The 19,619-nt window shown below is 38.1% G+C and overlaps 2 protein-coding genes across 2 annotated transcripts; one reads left to right on the top strand and one right to left on the bottom strand.

Moving 5' to 3' along the window:
* Nucleotides 1–538: 538 nt before the first annotated feature.
* LOC124272293 (spermatogenesis-associated protein 4-like) lies at nt 539–7,189 on the bottom strand. The gene is made up of 6 exons (XM_046707464.1): nt 7,034–7,189; nt 5,869–5,998; nt 5,228–5,346; nt 2,986–3,148; nt 2,012–2,198; nt 539–1,092 (listed from the first exon to the last, which is right to left on the bottom strand). Exons 1-6 carry the CDS (start codon nt 7,171–7,173, stop codon nt 977–979), a joined length of 855 nt encoding a protein of 284 aa, XP_046563420.1. The 5' UTR covers nt 7,174–7,189; the 3' UTR covers nt 539–976.
* Nucleotides 7,190–7,374: 185 nt separating this feature from the next.
* Nucleotides 7,375–15,325, top strand: LOC124272292 (MIT domain-containing protein 1-like). The gene is given in 7 exon segments (XM_046707463.1): nt 7,375–7,599; nt 7,602–7,707; nt 8,285–8,395; nt 11,164–11,296; nt 11,913–12,003; nt 13,434–13,543; nt 14,493–15,325. Coding segments are annotated over 7 exon segments (762 nt in total). The 5' UTR covers nt 7,375–7,557; the 3' UTR covers nt 14,662–15,325.
* Nucleotides 15,326–19,619: the final 4,294 nt, after the last annotated feature.

Here is a 19,619-nt window from a genome sequence, read left to right as displayed (position 1 = left end):
TTTAAGGTGCTTCAGATTTTATGTTACTGTTTTCATATATCATGGTTTCATTCATTTCATTTTCATTTCCTTTTTGATATCTTTAAAACTACACTGTGAATCAAATTGTTTTTTAACCCATGAAGATCTGGGTTAGAACTGGTCTTCAGCAACCCATGTTAGTTGTAATAGGTGAGGGGCGGGGCGGTAGCCTAATGGTTAAAGCGATGGCTTGTCACGCCGAAGACCCGGGTTCGAATCCCTACATGGGTACAATGTGTGAAGCCCATTTCTGGTGTCCCCAACCGTGATGTTGCTGGAATATGTCTAAAAGCGGCGTAAAACCAAAGTCAGTCAGTCAGTGTAATAGGCGACTAACAGGATCGGGTGGTCAGGCTTGCTGACTAGGTTAACAGGTCAATATATTCATCACCATGTGAATATTGCTGTGTGCAGTGTTAAACAAATAATAATGTGTTTCCTTACTCCAACAAATAATTACAAATAGGACTCTTGTCGCTATACTTGAGCTCTTTTTATTATAATAGAAGGCTTGCCATTGGGTTGTATTCATACACCTTTATTCAGAATCATTCAATGTACAATGTGCAACGTCAATGATTTATTTACAATGCCTGTCATCTACAATTTTATACAGTATATGGGCTACACCATAAGTACTACAGCCACTTGTACCTTTTTACAAATAGATTCAAAGTGTTTTCAGCACTTGCAACAAACAAAGAATTTTTTTGACGAAATGAAATAAAATAAACTATATAAATTCACAGAAACTTACCAAAAATGTGACAATGATTTTAGGACAGAGAATTAATACAACTTTTTCTTGCAGCTGTTTGTCAGTATTAAAGTTCCAAAATGGCAAGAGTTGATTTATCTCAAACAACTAATTCTGCTGGTTGAATGATAATATCCCAAAGTTTGACATCCTGTTTTAGACAAAAGCTGACAGCCTCTCTCCATCATGAGACAAGGACTAGTAGCCCTGGATGGGCATATTGTAGAATGCTGATTTGTCCACTTGATTCACTTGGACTTCCTTGAAGTGGACACTTGGCTCTCGTGCCATTGACTGGCCATTTGAAGTATCAGCTGAAACATCATCAAAATTAGCAGCTGTAACAACATTTATATATTGTAACATGATAATATATTGCTTTAGAGAGAGTCACTGTGTTTTTACACCACTTCAACCAGAAGGACACCAGAAATGGGCTTCACACCTTTAACCCATGTCACAAATCAAACCCTTATTAGTCTTTGGCATGACAAGCAAACGCTTTTACTGCCCTTTTTTGCTTTAAGTCTGTTTTCATATGAAACATATGAGCCAAGGACAGAACCTTCTTTAAAGCAATATTTTATAGGCAAAAGAGACATCTCCTGCAAAAGCCAGTTTGGGGTGAGAATTTTATTGATTTAAAAGTGAGCTAATTAAAATTTAATGTCACATCGGCATTGTATACATATACAGTCAGCTCTCGTTAATCCGACACTCATTAATCCGACAATCACGTTAATCCGACTAAAACAGTGATAATTACACTCGTTAATCCGACATTCTCGCATTCCGACTCCGACACATCAATCTAGCAGCTGATTATTGTAAATACATTGTAAAAACATTCATTAATCCGACAATCAACACAGGAGGTCGGATGATCCGACCGTATACAAACAATCACACGTGAGTGGTAATTAGCGTGTGCCTTACTGGCTGCTTGACACCGGCGTCAGTGAACATCACACTTGTTAATTAGGAACACGATTGAGACGATTTAATCAAGAAATAACAGTAGAGCGAGCTGTATAAAATGTTTACAACCGACATGAGTTTTCATCACAAGATGTTGGTCACGAGTACACCACCTGCTAAGCGACCCCTTGTAGAAGTTACGCCATTGATCAAGTAAGAAATCTCCTTTTGAAGAAAGAAAAACCCCAGACAACACAACAAGAAGTCATCACTTTTGCTGAGCAGGTAATATAAGATCTGATTGGTTCAACTTACTATGTTCCCGTGCTGGCATACATTCAGTGTCTTCCAAAGCTTGGCTTGCATCAGACTTCTCCTTCAGTGGAGGTGGTGGTCTGCGTAGACTTTTTTCACCAATAGTTAGTTTGACATTAAACCTATGTGGATCTTCGTATCTTTCCACCCTTCGGTGATCGATGTGATCATTAATTATTTTCTGTGCCTGGAAATAAATCAAATACCATATTAAACATATTTTAAATTCCATCGTTGAAATAAAATAAGTAAGAGTATGTCTCCTGGGTTAGTTTTCTGAACCAACATAACCCATGGCTTGATGTCAGGTATTATCATGATATGAGAAATTTAGAATCACTTGGTTACCTTACCATCTTTTTCTTAAGCTTTGGCAATACAGGTGACATGTGTGAGTGTTAATTTTTACACCTGCAACTACCTGTAACATGTTCTTCTTTCCCTCCCTCCTCTCAGTGTAGAAATGACCAATATTATCAGGAAAACGTGAATATAAACTGAAAAGGCCATAACATAACCAGCCAATAGTCCGATCTGAATGCAAACATATAGAATCTCAACCGATGTGTCTTGTTATATAAGTCTGAGGTTTCACATCAAAAGACATGGAGCGGAGATTCTATTCATCATCCAAACTCAATCTTCAGTTTTGTTTGTAGTAGAAGAATTCAGGGATGCACTTTGACTGAGACAACAAAGAAACTGATCAGTGAGTGAGTGAATATAGTTTTGCCAGAACTACGTGTTTTTTCTTTCTTTCTTTTTTTGTGCATTAACATACATAACCAGGAAAATGTTATAAATGACGCTAACCAATTATTTTCGATGATTGATCGGTTGTAATGAACTAACCATCAAATATGAGATTTTTTGCCAATTCCCAACACTAGTCTGAAGCCAGTTTGATGAATGTGCTTAGCAAAAGAATGATTCACTCACTGTTCACACACTTGAGAATACAAAGAGGGACAAACCTTTTGTGCACTGAGTATGAGGTCCTGATCGGCCATGATTTCTGTGACACGTAGATTATTTTTGATGGACTTAGAGGCTGTGGATCTGGCATGCATAGGCAGCTTGCTCTGGTAGGCCTTGTCAGTGAAGTCCACCTCCACTTCTGAAGGGACTTTTTTCACTCTGAAAAAATATGACAAAGTTTCATTTTAGCATCAAGATTGAGTCAAACAAACAATGACTGGTCCTGTGATCAGGTAGGACTGAAATGTGCAATTGTTGAATTGACCCAAGAAACACCAATATACTTGAGGTCCAGCATGCACTGAGTGAGATTGGTTGGTTGGTTGGTTTGTCATTTAACGCCGCACTCAGCAATATTCCACCTATTATGGCTGTGGTCTGTAAATAATCGAGTCTGGACCAGACAATCCTGTGATCAACAGCATGAGCATCAATCTACCCAGTCAGCAAGCCTGACCATCTGGCCCCGATGTCAGGAAACAAACTTAAGTTTTTACTCAAATTTCAAACTGAGTTTGACAATTTGAAACAGCTGAATTTTAAACTCAACTGCATTTTTTAAATAAAAGAGCCCAAACAACTTAAGTTATCTATCCACCAAACTCAAACTGTCTACTGTGTTTGAGTTTACTATCAATTTCAGTTCATTCTGGGAAATAAATTTTCTCAAATTTGATAAAAAACTCTAACTTAAGGCAAAACTCAGACTTAAGTTTGTTTCGAGAAATCGGTGCCTGGTCCCGTTTATTGTCTCTTACGAGAAGCATAGGTTGCTGAAAATCAATTCTAACCCAGATCTCCACAGGAACAGTAGTGAGTGCAGGAGATAGAGATGTCACCACTGAATCCAGTCAATGGTTTGAAAGCCGAAAGTGATGCAGATCTTACAGTCCGTTTGAGTCAGAAACGGACCAATAATTGCACATTTTATCATTGTACAAAATTGCCACATGAATATAAATAGTACACATGTTTATCATTTACTAATACCCAACAGCTTTCTTATATTAGAACATTTTCCGGACTCCACCAAAAAAGTTCTTTAAGAAACTATCATCATTGAAAGCATAAAAGTTGTTATCTGTGCGCAAACCGCGAAAACAAAACAGCCAGTCATATCATTCAAAATCTACAAAATTGTCATAGTCAAATGTTGCCTGTTGTAAGCCAATACCAGTAACCTTGTTCAATGTACCTTGTTGACACAGTTTTGCCAAGTTTCAGTCGTGATCTTGTTAAGGGCGTTCAAGTTTATAATCATTGTGTACTTTGATACTCTGAGGTTGTGTTCTTGCTTCAAATGCTTTTTAAATTTTCAGCGACATGTATTTGTTTTCAGAATAGAGCTTGATAGACTGCCTTACAAGGTTCTTTTGAAAGTTGTCCAAATGTTTTAATTTGTGTGATTTTGACATCGACCCCCACCTGCTTTGCATCACCCTCACAATGTTTGTGTTCCAGAACATTTGTCCCCTTGCTGATACTCCTAAAGCTTTTGCTGCCACGGAATTTAAAATGGCATAAAATGGTTTGCTTTTCAGCACAGAAAAATATCATCAACTGTTTCACTTCAGCATTCAACTTCATTTTTCACCAGGCATGTGTATCCCGTTCCACGGCCGAGTTAGTGGCTGTTATTCACCTTCTTCTCGCGGTTTCACCCCGCAGCGACAGATAACAACTTTTATGCTTTTTTGGGTGGAGTCCGGAAAATTTTCAAATATAAGAAAGCTGTTGGGTATTAGTATATGATGTTTATATTTATGTGGCAATTTTGTACAATGATAAAATTACATCGGTCCGTTTCTGACTCAAACGGACTGTAGATATTACTATTTTAGTGAAAACAACAAGCACCTATATGGTACTGACAAACCTAGAAACATAATCAGGGAGAACTGTGATTCAAAACCAAAAGTTTAGTTATCTGGCATGCACAACTCTGCCCAGCAATTTGTGATGTCCAGTGTAACAAGGCCTCTTCTTTCCCCTCTACTATTTTGAACAGTATTTCGTACATCATGGTACAAAGAACACCGCAAGTGACAGGTTATGGATGTTCATCACTGTTCTGCAACCTCAAGCATCATAACTGGGATCATTGGAACTGAACTATTCCATAATCTGTGGCTCCTTGCATGATACTGCATTTGACGACAAGAGCAATGGTGCCGCTGATAGTAACCATGGTATCTACAAGGAAGTGTGTACTATCACAGAAGCCAGGTTGCCACTTACTTCCTGTTTGTGAGGATCTCATACATCCTCTCTGTGAGAAGATTGGCAGCTCCCTCCTTGCAGTGAATTGTGCCTTCTACGTAATCTTCCGGAATATCAATGTGCTGGCGTTTGATGAACTGAAAACATTTACAGAACAGTTTGATTTTTCCTCCTAGGACGTGTTCAAGTATCACAACTGAATACACATAACAATGTGAATGCTAAACTGGGAAGCTCTGAATCACTGCATCTGACAAGTCAAAATGGTCATAAGAAAATACAGCAATAAGGACTATAATTTGCACTATATTTCCAAACAATACAGGCATGCCCATAGTGCAACACTATTATCATCCCATTTAAAGGATCAAAATTTCATTCTCAGCTCCCTGGGGAATACATAAACCAAGCTGCCTGTGTGACACTACAAAGTTAACAGTAGCATTACCATCCCGTATTGCATACCCATACACTGTTCGTCAGTGGCCCAAGGTGGCCGCATTATGTGCTACATGTGACTCAGTGTGAAGCCCTAGAAACACTAGGGGATCACAATGCCAACACGTACAACTGTGCATTGTACCAACATGACAGGACCTCATTGTGTAACCACCACAACAGTAAGACATTGTGCCAGAAAATGACAGAAGAAAACTTACATTTTTCAACAAAGACCAGTTCTTCTGTTTTGGATCTAGTGATGTTCCATTGTAATATGAATGCATCTGTATTTCTTGCGGAAAGTACCATGAAAATATCTCAGCTACGAGGTAACCATTCGTCAAATCCCTGAAACAAATCATATATATGTATCTGACTTGTTATTATTATTTATTTTTTATTATTATTGGATATTTATATAGCGCACATATCCATGCACAGGTGCTCAAGGCGTTGGAATTTTTTCCCTCGATCATTGGATGTCAATGTCAGTCTCAACTCCCTGGGGATCACACAACTCTTGCTGCCACAAAGTGCACCTAGTTGTTGTGGCTTTCCCATCCTTCGAGGTACCCATTCACAGCTGGGTGGACTGGGACACATAGTCACAGTATTCTGTCCAAGATTACTGCACATTGCTGTACCTGCAACTAGGTGTTTGCATCTGGTCATATACCAACGGATTCGTGGGTTCTTGCACAGGGTTGTGTACTGTACACTAGGGGGTGAGACAACACTGAAAGGGTCTGCACACAAAGTTGACTCCAAGGTTTTTACACCCAGTCACAAAGTTGACTCCAAGGTTTTTACAAGCCTCCAAGGTTTTTACACCAGGTCACAGGTGGGCTCGATCGATCTCGGCACCTCATGCCCGCTGGATCACTAGCCTGGCACCTTAGCCAGCTCACCCACCATGCCCCATGTAATGCTACATTAGAAGTAGAAGAACTAGTCAGTGTGCTTAGGGTTCATTACAGCTGATGGTGGACAGACACCTTTGTTAACAAATGTTACGATGCTGACTGTTACGTTTCATAAGTCATAATGGGCCTTTTAGTTTCTCCCTTTTTATTATCACAACAAATATAAGTGCTGATATCTATAGAGTTTTCCAAAAAAGACTTGTCTGATATTTGTGCATGCAAAGTGTATCACAAATGAAGTTCAGGATTTGTGTGTTCACTCAAATATTTACAATTATACAAAATTTGTGTGTGAACAAAATACTCCTCTTTTAGATAAATTATGATTAGCCCGAAACTGCATCTTAACTCACTTGAATTTTTACTTAAATTATGATAAAGGGTAATTCATTGCATCTTTGAATTTTTTGCAGACTTGGATCTAAACACAGAAAGTGTAATTGTTAGTCGATTGACATACCACTTCGGTGTTTTCAATTGCCATGTCAAGTCTAGACTTTGGATCCACCTCAACACTTCTCTTGACAACCCGGACATTGTTAAAGCCTCCAACAATGAGATGTTATGACTGCCTTCTCTCTGACATACGCACTTCTCCATAAACTTCCGGCGTTGCCAGTGACAGCGCCTTGCTCCGGTGTGAATATTTCTTATCACTAACTTAATACAGCTTAATTAATCACAAACATGTCCATTCAAGATTCACAAACCGGGTTACATTTTCTTTTATAATGCGTATATGTTTTAGACTCTCTTCTAATATTCATCAATTAACTTTACCTCGGTACTTGCGGAAGCCAGTGACTTCCGGTGGAAAGAACAGACGCTCGTGTGTTGTGTAGTTTTGCAAGCAATGGTAGCTTCATCTTGACAGTCTTTAGAAAATAGCTGTCATTCAGACAAAAGCTAGAACTCGCTTCGGTCCTATTCCTTCTACCAAGATTCAACTGTTTTAACAGTGCGTGTCTTTAATGAGTTCAAAGAATGGGTGATGCGGCCAAGTTGGCAGGAGTAGAGACCTCTGCGATAAGTCTTTTTTGAAAAGAGCTGTGGAGCTTGATTCGTCGCGTAGGTTTGACGAGGCAGTCACCTGCTACCAGGAAGGATTGCAGCTGTTATTAGAAGTTCTCAAAGGTAATATAATCTCTTGCCAATTCATTCTCACGTTGACCCGTGAAGTTCCAGGTTAGAATTGGTCTTCAATGCTTGTAAGAGGCGACTAACGGGATCGGGTGGTCAGCCTCGCTGACTTGGTTGACAAATGTCGTTGTATCCCAGTTGCGTAGATATATGCTCATGCTACTGATCACAGGATTGTCTGGTCCAGACCCGATTATTTACATTGCTGAGTGCTGCGTTAAACAACAAACAACGCAGTACACTGATTCTTGTCCCAATGAAACCATGTTGGCTAATTATGCTAATATTGTTGTCAGTTGTGACTGCAAAGGTAGTAAACAAATGGCCCAAAATTATTTAAATAATGTTTTGACTGAGGCTAATCTTGTTGATAGTGTTGGAAATCTACGGACTCATGTCACGCAATTACATTCATCCTAAATTAATGAGTCCCAAAACTTCTCTCACAAATCAGTAAATAATTCCAGATTGGTTTAGTTTCTGACCACTTTCTTCACCACATGCTCTTAAAGCCTATGCTCCTTTTGTGAAAAATCTGATGTGGTACATTGGTACCTTGTTCTGTTTACAGGTACACAGGATGACGCAAAGAAGAAAAAGTACCGCGAGAAGATATCAGAGTACATGGCTCGGGCAGAAGAACTGAAACAGCATGTCAAAGAAGAAAAAAGAAGGTACAACCGTCACTTTGCTCACACAGCAAGTAGTCTTTCAGCAGTTTTTCTTCAGCCTAAACTTGACGGTTGTCGATAATAATTCTTTTCATAATCATGTAAGTTTCAGTTCCAGTATGTAGTCAACAGGCAATTTGTAAAATAATGTTCAGCACTGTTCATGTGTTCTTAATCAGACATTACTTTTGTACGATGGCAGTTGTTCATGCCTTTTTATTCCAAAATGATCAGTATATGCTGTATACTACTTTGCTCTTTTCCTCAATGTCATAACTCCCACAAAGAAATTTATTTTGCTTGATAACTGTTGATGAGATCATATTTAATATTTTGAAAAACTTCCTCATTTCAGACTTACAATTTCATTAATTTCAAGACTAGTCCAGAGAACTAAGTGTTCACTTTATTTCAGTAGTCCACAAAGTTTGATCTAGTCCTGCTTGAACAAAGCAGAAATGTTCATCATGTTTACCATGGTTCAGACTCCAGTGAAGATCTGGGTTAGGAATCTTCGTTGACAACCCATGCTTGTCGTAAGAGGTGACTAATGGGATCAGGTGGTCAGGATTGCGACTACATGTCAGTGTATCCAAATTGTATAGATCGATGCTCATGATGTCAATCACTGGATTGTCTGGTCCAGTCTTGATTATTTGTAAATTGTTGTATAGCTGGAATATTTCTGAGTGTGGCATTAAACGACAAACAAAAGAAACACTATATTCATACTTTCTGTCAGTTTTATTCAATTCCAATTTGTAACCAAATTGAAGTATGGTGAATTGGTTTAGTACTATTGTGGTCATTGCCCTCTACATGCTCAAAAGCTTCTTGTTAATGAGGACTCCCTTCATTGAATTCTTATTTGCATCCTGCTCAATTTATTAGATTCATACGAGTAGACAAGTTTGAGTTTCAAAGGCTTCATTCTATTACTACTAGTTCTAAAACTACAAATACAAAGATTATCAAGACTATCAAAATAGGTAATAAAAATTCTTTGCATAAATCACTTTTCAGTTTTCCAGGATGAAGATGATCAGATGCCATAATTAACAGTTTTGTACAGTACTGAAAAATGTCTGATTGTTTTAACAGACTATATAGACATGAATTTGTCTTATGTTAGTATTCTGTTTATACATCGTCTGTAAATGTATTTTTTGTATCCCAATGATGTTTTCTCTCAGCTTGCTCATTTGTTGAACAACTGGATGACGGTAAGGCTTTGTGGGACCATCTGTGGGTCACTGGAGTTGTCACAACTGTTTTCATGGTTACAAACTTATTACTAGGGACAAGTGTGTGTACAATATGGCTTTTCTGTTGTCTGCAGGATTATATCATTCTGACATACTAGTAGTTATAATTCTGATAGTCCATGCTCAGCAATTTTGTCAGAATCATAGTTGACAAAAATCCCACAATCACATTCCAGTTACCAAGCTTTTACAGAAAGAAACATTTATGAAAACTGGAAGTTCTGTATTGTCGTCATTTTGTTCTAATCATGCTAGTCACACAACCAATGTAGATTTCTGTTGGTCTTGTCAAGCTGAAAACACCTCAGGTTATGAACTAGAATCGCCCAAGTACCAATATTTGGTACTGCAACAGGTATCAAGCAAAATACTTGGAAAAAACAATGTAACAATAGGAGCGGGTAAGATAAATTAGAAAATTATTAGATCCAGAATAAGATTCCCCATATATAGGAAATTGTATTATTATGAGAGGTGAATATGGTTGATATAATCTAGAATGGTGCAAGACATGCTAGATGTTTTATATATTTTACAAATATTATTTTTCTGGTTTGCTATAGTGCTTCCAGACAAAAGAGCATGTGAACACAGTTACCTTTTTTTATTTTTATGATTTACATTTATGGGCCACATCAATTATCAGATTAGTTTTATGCTTAACCATTGTTTACAATGTATACAGATTATTTAGGTCAATATCAAAATTGTGAACACTGACCACACTAATTGACTCCACCGTTCACATCAGCATTTTCATGTTTTGCCTTCTAGTGTTACCATGCCTACTGATTAGCATCATGTGTGATGATACTGTTTCACATACTCTTTTGTTGCACCCATACATCTTGGATCTGGTTATTTGGTTCCAAAGTTGGTATGTTGAATGGGTGCTGGTAATGCTACTTGGCAGTAGCTGCCTTTGTCTTCATCCTTATTTGGATCAACATTATTATGATTATTAATCCAGATACGAAATTATTAAATGACACAATGTCTTTCGTATTCAGACATTAGTACTGGAATGGCTCCATGGCTCATCTTTGGTGTAAAATACCAATTATACTGGAGCAAACATGCTTAAGGGAGTATAAGAAATATATTGAATACCCAAAGAAGGTGTCAATGTTAATGATGGAATGTGAATACAATACTCTATTGTTCTAAAATAAAACATTATCTCGAGCCTTGTAGGTCACTATATCTTTTATTGTGCAACTTGAACCTGATCATACTGATTATAGTGATTATGTTTTGTGAACATTGTAACTAGTTTTGTAACTACTACTTAAAAGCAATTCAAGAAAGATCCAACTTTTTCAGAGGACTATGAATAATCATTCATGGCTGGTCGGTATTGCAACCCATAGCCTCCAACTTGATGGTGTTCTTTAAATTTTCTAGGCATTCTTTAACTTCTTTTGGTGTTCTTTAACTTTTTTTAGTAGTTTATGTCATTGTTATGGATTATCAAAAGCATGTATTCTTTGACACATTCTGTTTGTAAATTCCAGCTGGAAAATACCATGAACAAATCCGCATTGAGGCCAATTCTACAGGTCATACGTATGAGAAGTTATTCTCTCGCTTCATTGACAAGTCTGTATCAGAAATAGAAGTGGAAGATCCCTACATCCGTCCCTCACCAGGTAAAAGCAGCATCTCAACCTTTCATGAAAGACATTAAGGCAGCCATCAGTCAGTCATGATTGCTGTGGAATCGCTTAATCATATTCATGTGCTACTCACTGTGAGGAAGATGACTTGATTGACAAAGGTAGATTATGATCATCAATCTTCTGTTTGTTTCATCACTAATGATCCCTTATGATGATAGTGATTATGAGTATTTGTTTGTTGTCAAACACTGCTCTCTGCTGTATTCAAGCTTTATCATGGCAGTCTGTAACATGGACAGTATAATTAAACCTGGCAATTCAATGATTGGCGCCATGAACATCAATTCACACAACTCACAATCCATTATCATAAGAAATCTCTACCAAAAGCATTGTATGAGTAGTCCATGGGGATGTTGTTGAATTACAATTAAATAGTGAAAAATGAAGATACCTTTCACCTCTAATGTGTCAAAACAAAATTATCTTAAAATGTCTCAGTCTGTAGTAGTAATACTAGTAGTAGTAGTATCATGTGTATTTTGATAACAACTATACACTATGATGTCTTTCAGTGGCATTTCTTGGACAACTACCATACACTAGTCGGATTGTCTGTGTTGGACTAACTGTGTTTTGTCTGTGCAGGTTTACAACTTCCTGCGGTTCTGCGAGCTGGTTGTGAAACGTGGCCCCAATGTGAAGAAGATGAAGCTAATCACGGGAGCAGATAATGTGAGTAAAGCTGAGTGCCAGCAAAACCCCAATCACTAATTCAGTTGAAATTTAACGTCAAGCTGGCAGTATTGTGATAAGTTACACATGGACCTGGACGCAATGGTGGCACTATCGTCTAATGTGCAGTTGTCACAAACCAATGATATTGGGTTCAAATCTCAATTCGGTCGAATGTTTCTAGGTTTGTCAGCACCATGCTTGTGGGTTTCACCAAAGTTGTAAACATCTGAGAACTGCATTACTCAGCCTTTCTTGTCAGGTTGACACACTGCGGTGTAACTTGAATACAGTTCATGGCAGACTTAAACAGTATGAATTAGCCACTGGCCCGCAAGCCCGTGACTAGTATCCAATCAGGCAAGTAATTCTCCACAGTCACTGGCTCGACTGGCTAGTGAATTTTTAATGGGTCATTTTGTAAATATATCACTCTTTCGAACTTGTTAATTTATTATAATACACTTTTAAATCATGCAAAATTATGACCTGATGAAAATGTTCATCATATTAGCAGCTTAATGATCAAAACCCGTGTCATACCAACAATATCTTATTCGGATCTATTTTGGTTAGTTTCTACATTCAAATTTGGGGCTGGTGAATTATTTTGTGGGCAAGTAACTTTCAGGCACAGGTTGCCTGACTGGCTAGCAAAACTTGGAAACAATTTCACACACTGGAATTAACCCAGCTTAATCATACACTCACTAGAAGAACCTACTTCAGCATGATATTTGTGCAGTGTTCTTAACAATACACTCACAGATAGTCACATGGTCTGAACAGCTACCATTTGCTTGTGCAGTATTCTGAGCCATGTGGTCAACTTTGTGAAGTGGATGGACCAGTGATCTAAAGAGCCACAATTTTTTGCATATGCTGCCACAATAATCTAAACATGGGCTTGAATCCCAGATTTGCCCAGAAAATGATCCTTTGAGTGAAATGAGTGAGTGACCTGTATTGCCATGTTTAACAATATTCCATCTATATCACAGTGGACAGTTAAACAATCTTGGCAAGGTAAACTAGTAGTTGACAAACCAAATGCGACCACCCATTAGCCATCCAGGTCATATAATACCCATCCAATCGACAATAGATGCTTACAGTGGCAGTCACTAGGTACTACCCTGGAAGGTGTGCCATGGAATCCACAAGGGCCATTGTGTTACATTTCATTCCACTGCCACAGTGAGATAACTGAAATATTGTTTTCAGTACCATCTTAGTGTAGGTCAAGTTTTTCTCATTTCTCATCAGGCTTATATGTCAACCTTTGCTGTGCGTATCTTTGAGAGACAGTGACATACAGTTTTGCAGTGAAAGAAAATATTGTTTGGAAGATTGGTTTTTTTTAGGTTTTTTTATTTGACAGCTAGCAATATTATTTCAATATAATCTGAAGAGTTGGTTTCCTGTTGCAGGAGGGACAGGGTCAGCAGCAGCGACTTCACCAGGTGGGGCAGAGTCTACACCAACATGGCATACATCTGGAGGTAGATTTCTCCTCAACACTACATGACAGGGAGATCAGGTATGGCCTCGTAGATTTGAGCTCGACTGATAGTTCAAACTTTTACTTTGGATAATCTGGATTATGTGTCATGTATAACCTTGACCTTGACTTATAGTTTTTGCCTGTACCATGTTGATTGGAGGATAATTTGGAATTTTCATAAAAATGTATACAATGCCGACCGGTAATTCCGCGCACCTAAGCTGTACCATGTTGATTGGTGGATAATTTGGAATTTTCATAAAAATGTATACAATGCCGACCGGGTAATTCCGCTTGGAGGATAATTTGCACATTTAATTGCAACCGCACATTGATTGCAACACGGCAACTAACGCCTCTCTTAGTTTTTGTGGTTTACGTGACTAAATATGCTGGTATGCATCATATTTACCAAGAAATATAAGTTTTATTGACGACTATAAGATTTTAACGTTGCATTATGCCATACGATTGACCTTACCTGCGTTCTGACGACATCGCTTGCTGTCCGGTAATTCTGCGCAGCAACTTATGCGCATAACATCCAGATGGAGATCCGAAGTATGGAAGCGTATTAGGGCCAGATTATTTTCAAAAATCACTTCATCAATGTAAGGAGGAGTGTTTCATATTAAATCCAATTATGAATAATGAAGTAAAAAGGTTTAAAAGTCCGATGAAACTGAATTTTCATAAAACTGTCAATTTATCTGTCAGTTACTGTTATTTACTTACCTTTAGTGATTAAAAGCCAGTCCCTTGTAGAAATGTCCCGATTTCAAGCGTAAATGTGGTAGCAGACGATGTTTACCTCGATACGGAAGTACGCTATTGCAGCTGCGCGGAATTACCGGACTCGCTTTTATATCGTTGCTTGACTCACCCTCAGCTAAATTATTATGTTCTTTTGCCATAGTAACAACTGCCGTAAACCAAAGGTCTGTGGAACACCATCCTGACTGGCAACAACCTCTTCTGCTTTCAGATTCAACAATGGCTGGGTGATCAAGATTGGACGAGGACTAGATATGTACAAGGCTACAGAGAACAAGTTTTCCATAGGATTTTGTGACTTTGAACTGAGACATTGCCATGAAACAACTGTTGATATTTTCCATAGGAAGAATGTCAAATCTGAGCCTGTTGAAAGCTGACGTATAGGAGAGATCTGACTGCTGTTCAGTGCCAAGATCATCTTAGCTGTGATAGACAACTCAATGAGAGTTCGAAGCTATGGCTATTTTCTGCATATTTGTACACAGGGACCCACTAGTTGTGATGATTGGCATGATACGTTGCATACTTTAAATAATCTCAATTGCAAAGTTTGTGTATGGTATTCCAGAAGTTTCAAATTTTAAGCTTACAGTGACCAATTTTTACATCAATGTTTACCTCCTTCGGCCTCCACTATTTTCTAGTAGTGGTAACCCAGACTCAGCTCAATGTTTGTTTAATCAGTACAACAGCCATCATCATAATCATACATGTGCACATGGTTTTATCCCTTTTTTATGCTGTGATATGAAATATCTGTTGTATTTTTTCAATTAAACAATAGCTTTTACCTTTTTTATGGACTGATAATTAAGAATTCTCACAAGAAAGTAACCGGAAAAGCATAGTGATCACAAACAGCTGATTTCTAGGATGTGTGAAGCTTTTCAAACCCACAATTATCCATAAGCTCATTATTCTGTATGTAAATAGTATGTATTTCATGTGAAACGATAATATTGTTCCACACGATGTCTGTTAGGGTGCAGTGGAGTTTTGACATAATGTTTTACCCTAATAAATCAATTGTATTTTTCATGACATGCTGGTTTGTCTTATCTTCCCTCAACATACTGAATATAGCATGTAAACATAGCAGGTTATCACACCACAGATCCTCACCTTGTCATCTTGCTGATGACTTTGACCACTTTGGTCATGTGGACAAGGCATCTGATGTCAGATCAGAAAGTTAGCAGTTCAAAACCAATTACACGACTCATACATTTTATGTCGACTACACAAAGTGAGTATGGTCTAACAGTGTTTTTAGCAATATTCCAGCAATATCATGGCAGGGGACACAGAAATGGGTGTCACACATTGTATCCATGTGGGGTCTTCGAGCGACTGCTTTGACCACTAGGCTACCCCACCACCCCTTCCTGCTACACAAAGTGAGTATGGCCTACCAGTACTTCAGCAGTATTCCCATTCGTAACTACTTGCCTCTTTTCGTGACCTACAAGAAGACTCGTACCCCTGTCGTACGCCATTATTGCAAAGAATTGTGGTAAACCAATCAAATCGCGCATAGTAAAACGTATTTCGAAGCATGAAAATGGCGGCACCGTTGCAGTTTAAAACTTCGCTAAACTATGCAAAGCACAATTTAAACATAAACATTTAGCTGAAGGATCAGAAACTTTAAACACTGAAACATATTTACAAAGGGAATGACTGTATTGCCCACGGGAAAGAGATATTCTAGGAGTTATGTTTGGAAATTCAGAGTTATCCTTCCTTGGTAATGGTACTAGACTATTTTCATCTCCATGCCCGTTTGTGCTTAGACAGAGCCCAGTCGTAAACAAGGCCACGAGAAGGGTACAAGACGCCATCCGGCTTGCCGGAATGACACGAGTAGTTACGAATGCAACACTCCAGCAATATCAAGGTGGGGGTACACCAGAAATGGGTCTCATATGTTGTACCCATGTCAGGAATCAAACTCAGGTCTTTGGCGTGACGAGGGAATGCTTTAACCACTGGACTATTCCCATGGCCTTACACAGACAGGGACCATACTGACTCTGTACTGACCAGTTTATTTTCATCCCCAAGGTACATGCAAGGGTAACAAAAAGCATCATCTTGTACTGTATCAAATCACTATCTGCTCTCCAAACATAATTCAATTTACCTTAGGTCTGGCATATGAGTTCTGGGCTCTTGGTTCTGAAGCCTCATTATTACAACAACACAGATATTAACCAGGAGGAACAACAGTTTATTAGAAAATGTAACTTTGTATTAAACTATAAACATTAAAACTAGTAAAATAGCATGTTTCTTGTATAGAAATATCACATGTCCTTCATTAAATAGAGAGCCATTGTCATCAGCCTCTCCACAAATGTGTTAGTATAAGAACTGTTAACGCATCTATTTAATATAAGGATATAAACCAAAGTTTTGTCAACATTTGAGAGTTACATTTGGTGTGAACAATATTTCCCTTATATCAAGGCATGACAACCAGTCGTGAGAGGAAGACAATCTCTGAACTCTGCCTGATCATAATAATAAAGGCCATTTCAACGCAGCATATCCAACAAATACATGTTCTTAGCATTGCATTAAAATAACAATAGTTTTTTAAAAGGAAACAAATATTAGTGAAGCAATTGAAATAATTAAATATATTACCAAAGTTACTATTGGCGCATTGTTTATGTTCTGATTTCACCAGGAAAAGAGTCATTTTGATAAATATGTTTTACTTCAACATGTATTGAACAAACAACATAAATACTGGAATCCACTATGTGCAATGATCACTTATAGAGAATCTCATCCAACTGGCTTCTTATATCAAATATAATAAGGAAACAAAACAGAAATGAACAGTGTCTTGAGTGTAAAACATACACCTAGCCAGCGTCAGTAACAAGAGGGTATTGATACCTATTATCTGTCACGTCATGGCATTTTGCTGCAACTTCACTGACAAAAGTCTCCTTGGGTCTCACCCACACAATATTGTCATGTAAAAGTCATAATATATCAGAATATACTTTTCATGACTTGGATTCACTTTAAGTTACATCATCGTACATCACAAGTTATATTGTGCAAAATCCTTTAGTAGTGAGTGAGTGAGTATGATTTTATGTGGCTTTGTAGCAATATTCCTGTAACTCACAGTGGGGGACACCAGAAATGAGCTTTACACCTTGTACCCATGTGGGTCTTTGGTGTGACGAGAGAACGCTTTACCCACTAGGTACCCAACTGCTCCCCTATTAGTAGTACTATCCACTAGACCGCCTCCGGTGTGTAGTGGTAAGAGCGTCCGCCCGGAGAGCGGAAGGTCGCAGGTTCGATCCCCTAACGCATCATACCAAAAAACGTTAAAATATAGTACTTGTTGGTCCCCGCTTGGCGCTCGGCATTAATGGGTACAACAAGGACTGGTCGGCTCGGAGTCAGTATAATGTGTCTGAGTGGGGTATTCATGCTTCACTGTGGCATGGTATCTCAGTGGGCTAGCACTATAAAACCAGCTTCAGTCTGGGCCAGTACAAGCAGCCACAGTACACATACACACGCATACACGTCGTCATATGAGCGAAACATTCTCAAGCACGACGTTAAACCACATTTCACCTCACCTCACCTACTATCCACTATACCCTACTGCAACACATATAAAGGCACCATAGCTCACATATACAATACATGACTACCAACCAACATTAGTGCAATATAGCCTCAGCATATTTATGAATTATATTCATTGTGTATGTTATATCCATGGTATATTTACTGTACACAAAAACAAACACACACATGATCTCCAGAAGGCAGAGATTAAAATCATCCATTTCCATAAAAGGAACTTAGAACAAAAAGCAAGGTGTTAATAAAATCTAAACATAAATAAAATCATTACAGATAAATAATAGATGTAATGACAAAATAATCATTATGAACATTTCACATGATGAATCAGTACAACAACTCTGACTATACAATGTACAATTGTTGTACTTTAAACCTTGACCCCGAATCAAAGACATTTCTTCCAAGAGAGGGCAGTGTAGAACTCATACAAAGAAACGGGAGGTCTTAATAATGTTTCATAACCCTGATCAATCCACATTAATCTTACATAATTAAGCCCTGATCTTAAATATGGACAGTATGCAAACATTTTCATTTCATGAATCAGGGTTTTTTCAAATTCAAAAGAACAACAAAATTCTATTGTGCCCTTAAACATGAGAACATCCTGACGCATAATTAAGGAGACCATTCTGTCCTATAAATATGAAAGCCCCTTGCTGTATTCACAGTTTGAACAAAGTCTAGGTAAACCATATGTACCTGTCACATTTAGATGTCAGGTGTTGCAAAACTCCTGCTGGGGATGGATGACTCAATAACGATTTCAATATATTAGCCAAAAACTGAAAAGAAAAACAAAAGTGCTTTTTGGCCCATGGGATGAAAACAAGGCTATTAAAACATGTGCATTTCTGATACCTCCACAAAAATCATTGAAATATTTTTCAGTACTATCAACAAGAAATACAAACGCATTTCAATCTGATAGACTAAATTATTTTATCAAACGATCATTCATGGAAAGAAGCAATGGTATCAGAATTTTATTTTTAAAAAAACTAAAAAAGACAACTGCATGATTGTCACTTGAGACGGGTTGCACTTAACTGTTTAAGTGCACTTAATTCTGTAAAGATTGGCATCAAGCCATTCAAGCATTAAAGAAATAACTGGCAATGTACTCATTTCATTTGGACAAAGTCTACTGCTATTTGTCAGCATGAAAGAACTCTACCATTCCTCTTTGGTTTTGCAAAGCCTGAGATTTGAAGGGGTCAGCTTGGTAAAACTGAGGCAAGGTGAAAAGTAAAGGGTAAATATCATCCCTACACTTTTCAATGCATGTCTGTCAATATGGACCTGTGAAGATCTAGGTCTTCATCAACCCATGCTTGTCGTAAGACTCGTGGGGTGGTCAGGCTCGCTGACTTGGCTGACACATGTCATCGTGCCCCCATGGTGTAAATCCATGTTCATGATGTTGATCACTGGATTGTCTGTTCCAGACTCGATTATTTACAGACAACTGCCATGTAACTGGAAAACTGCTGAGTGCGAAGTTAAACAGCAAACCAATCAGTCTGTCAATATGATGTCATGAGACCACAATCACAATACTTACAGCCATATCATGACGTGGGGTTATCATAAGCCACAAAAATAAGATCAACATTCAAGATAATCTCATTGATTATATTTTTGACATCCATTTATAGTGCAGTCTGTTGTTGAAAGGTGTAAGCGTGTATGTGATGCACGTACACTT

The sequence above is a fragment of the Haliotis rubra genome, unplaced genomic scaffold, assembly GCF_003918875.1.
Source record: "Haliotis rubra isolate DU_JTF1 unplaced genomic scaffold, ASM391887v1 Scf168, whole genome shotgun sequence".
In the NCBI taxonomy this organism is placed as follows: Eukaryota; Metazoa; Mollusca; class Gastropoda; order Lepetellida; family Haliotidae; genus Haliotis; species Haliotis rubra.
The sequence above is the reverse complement of the archived record's forward strand: the minus strand, read 5'-3'. Positions and strand labels throughout refer to the sequence as shown.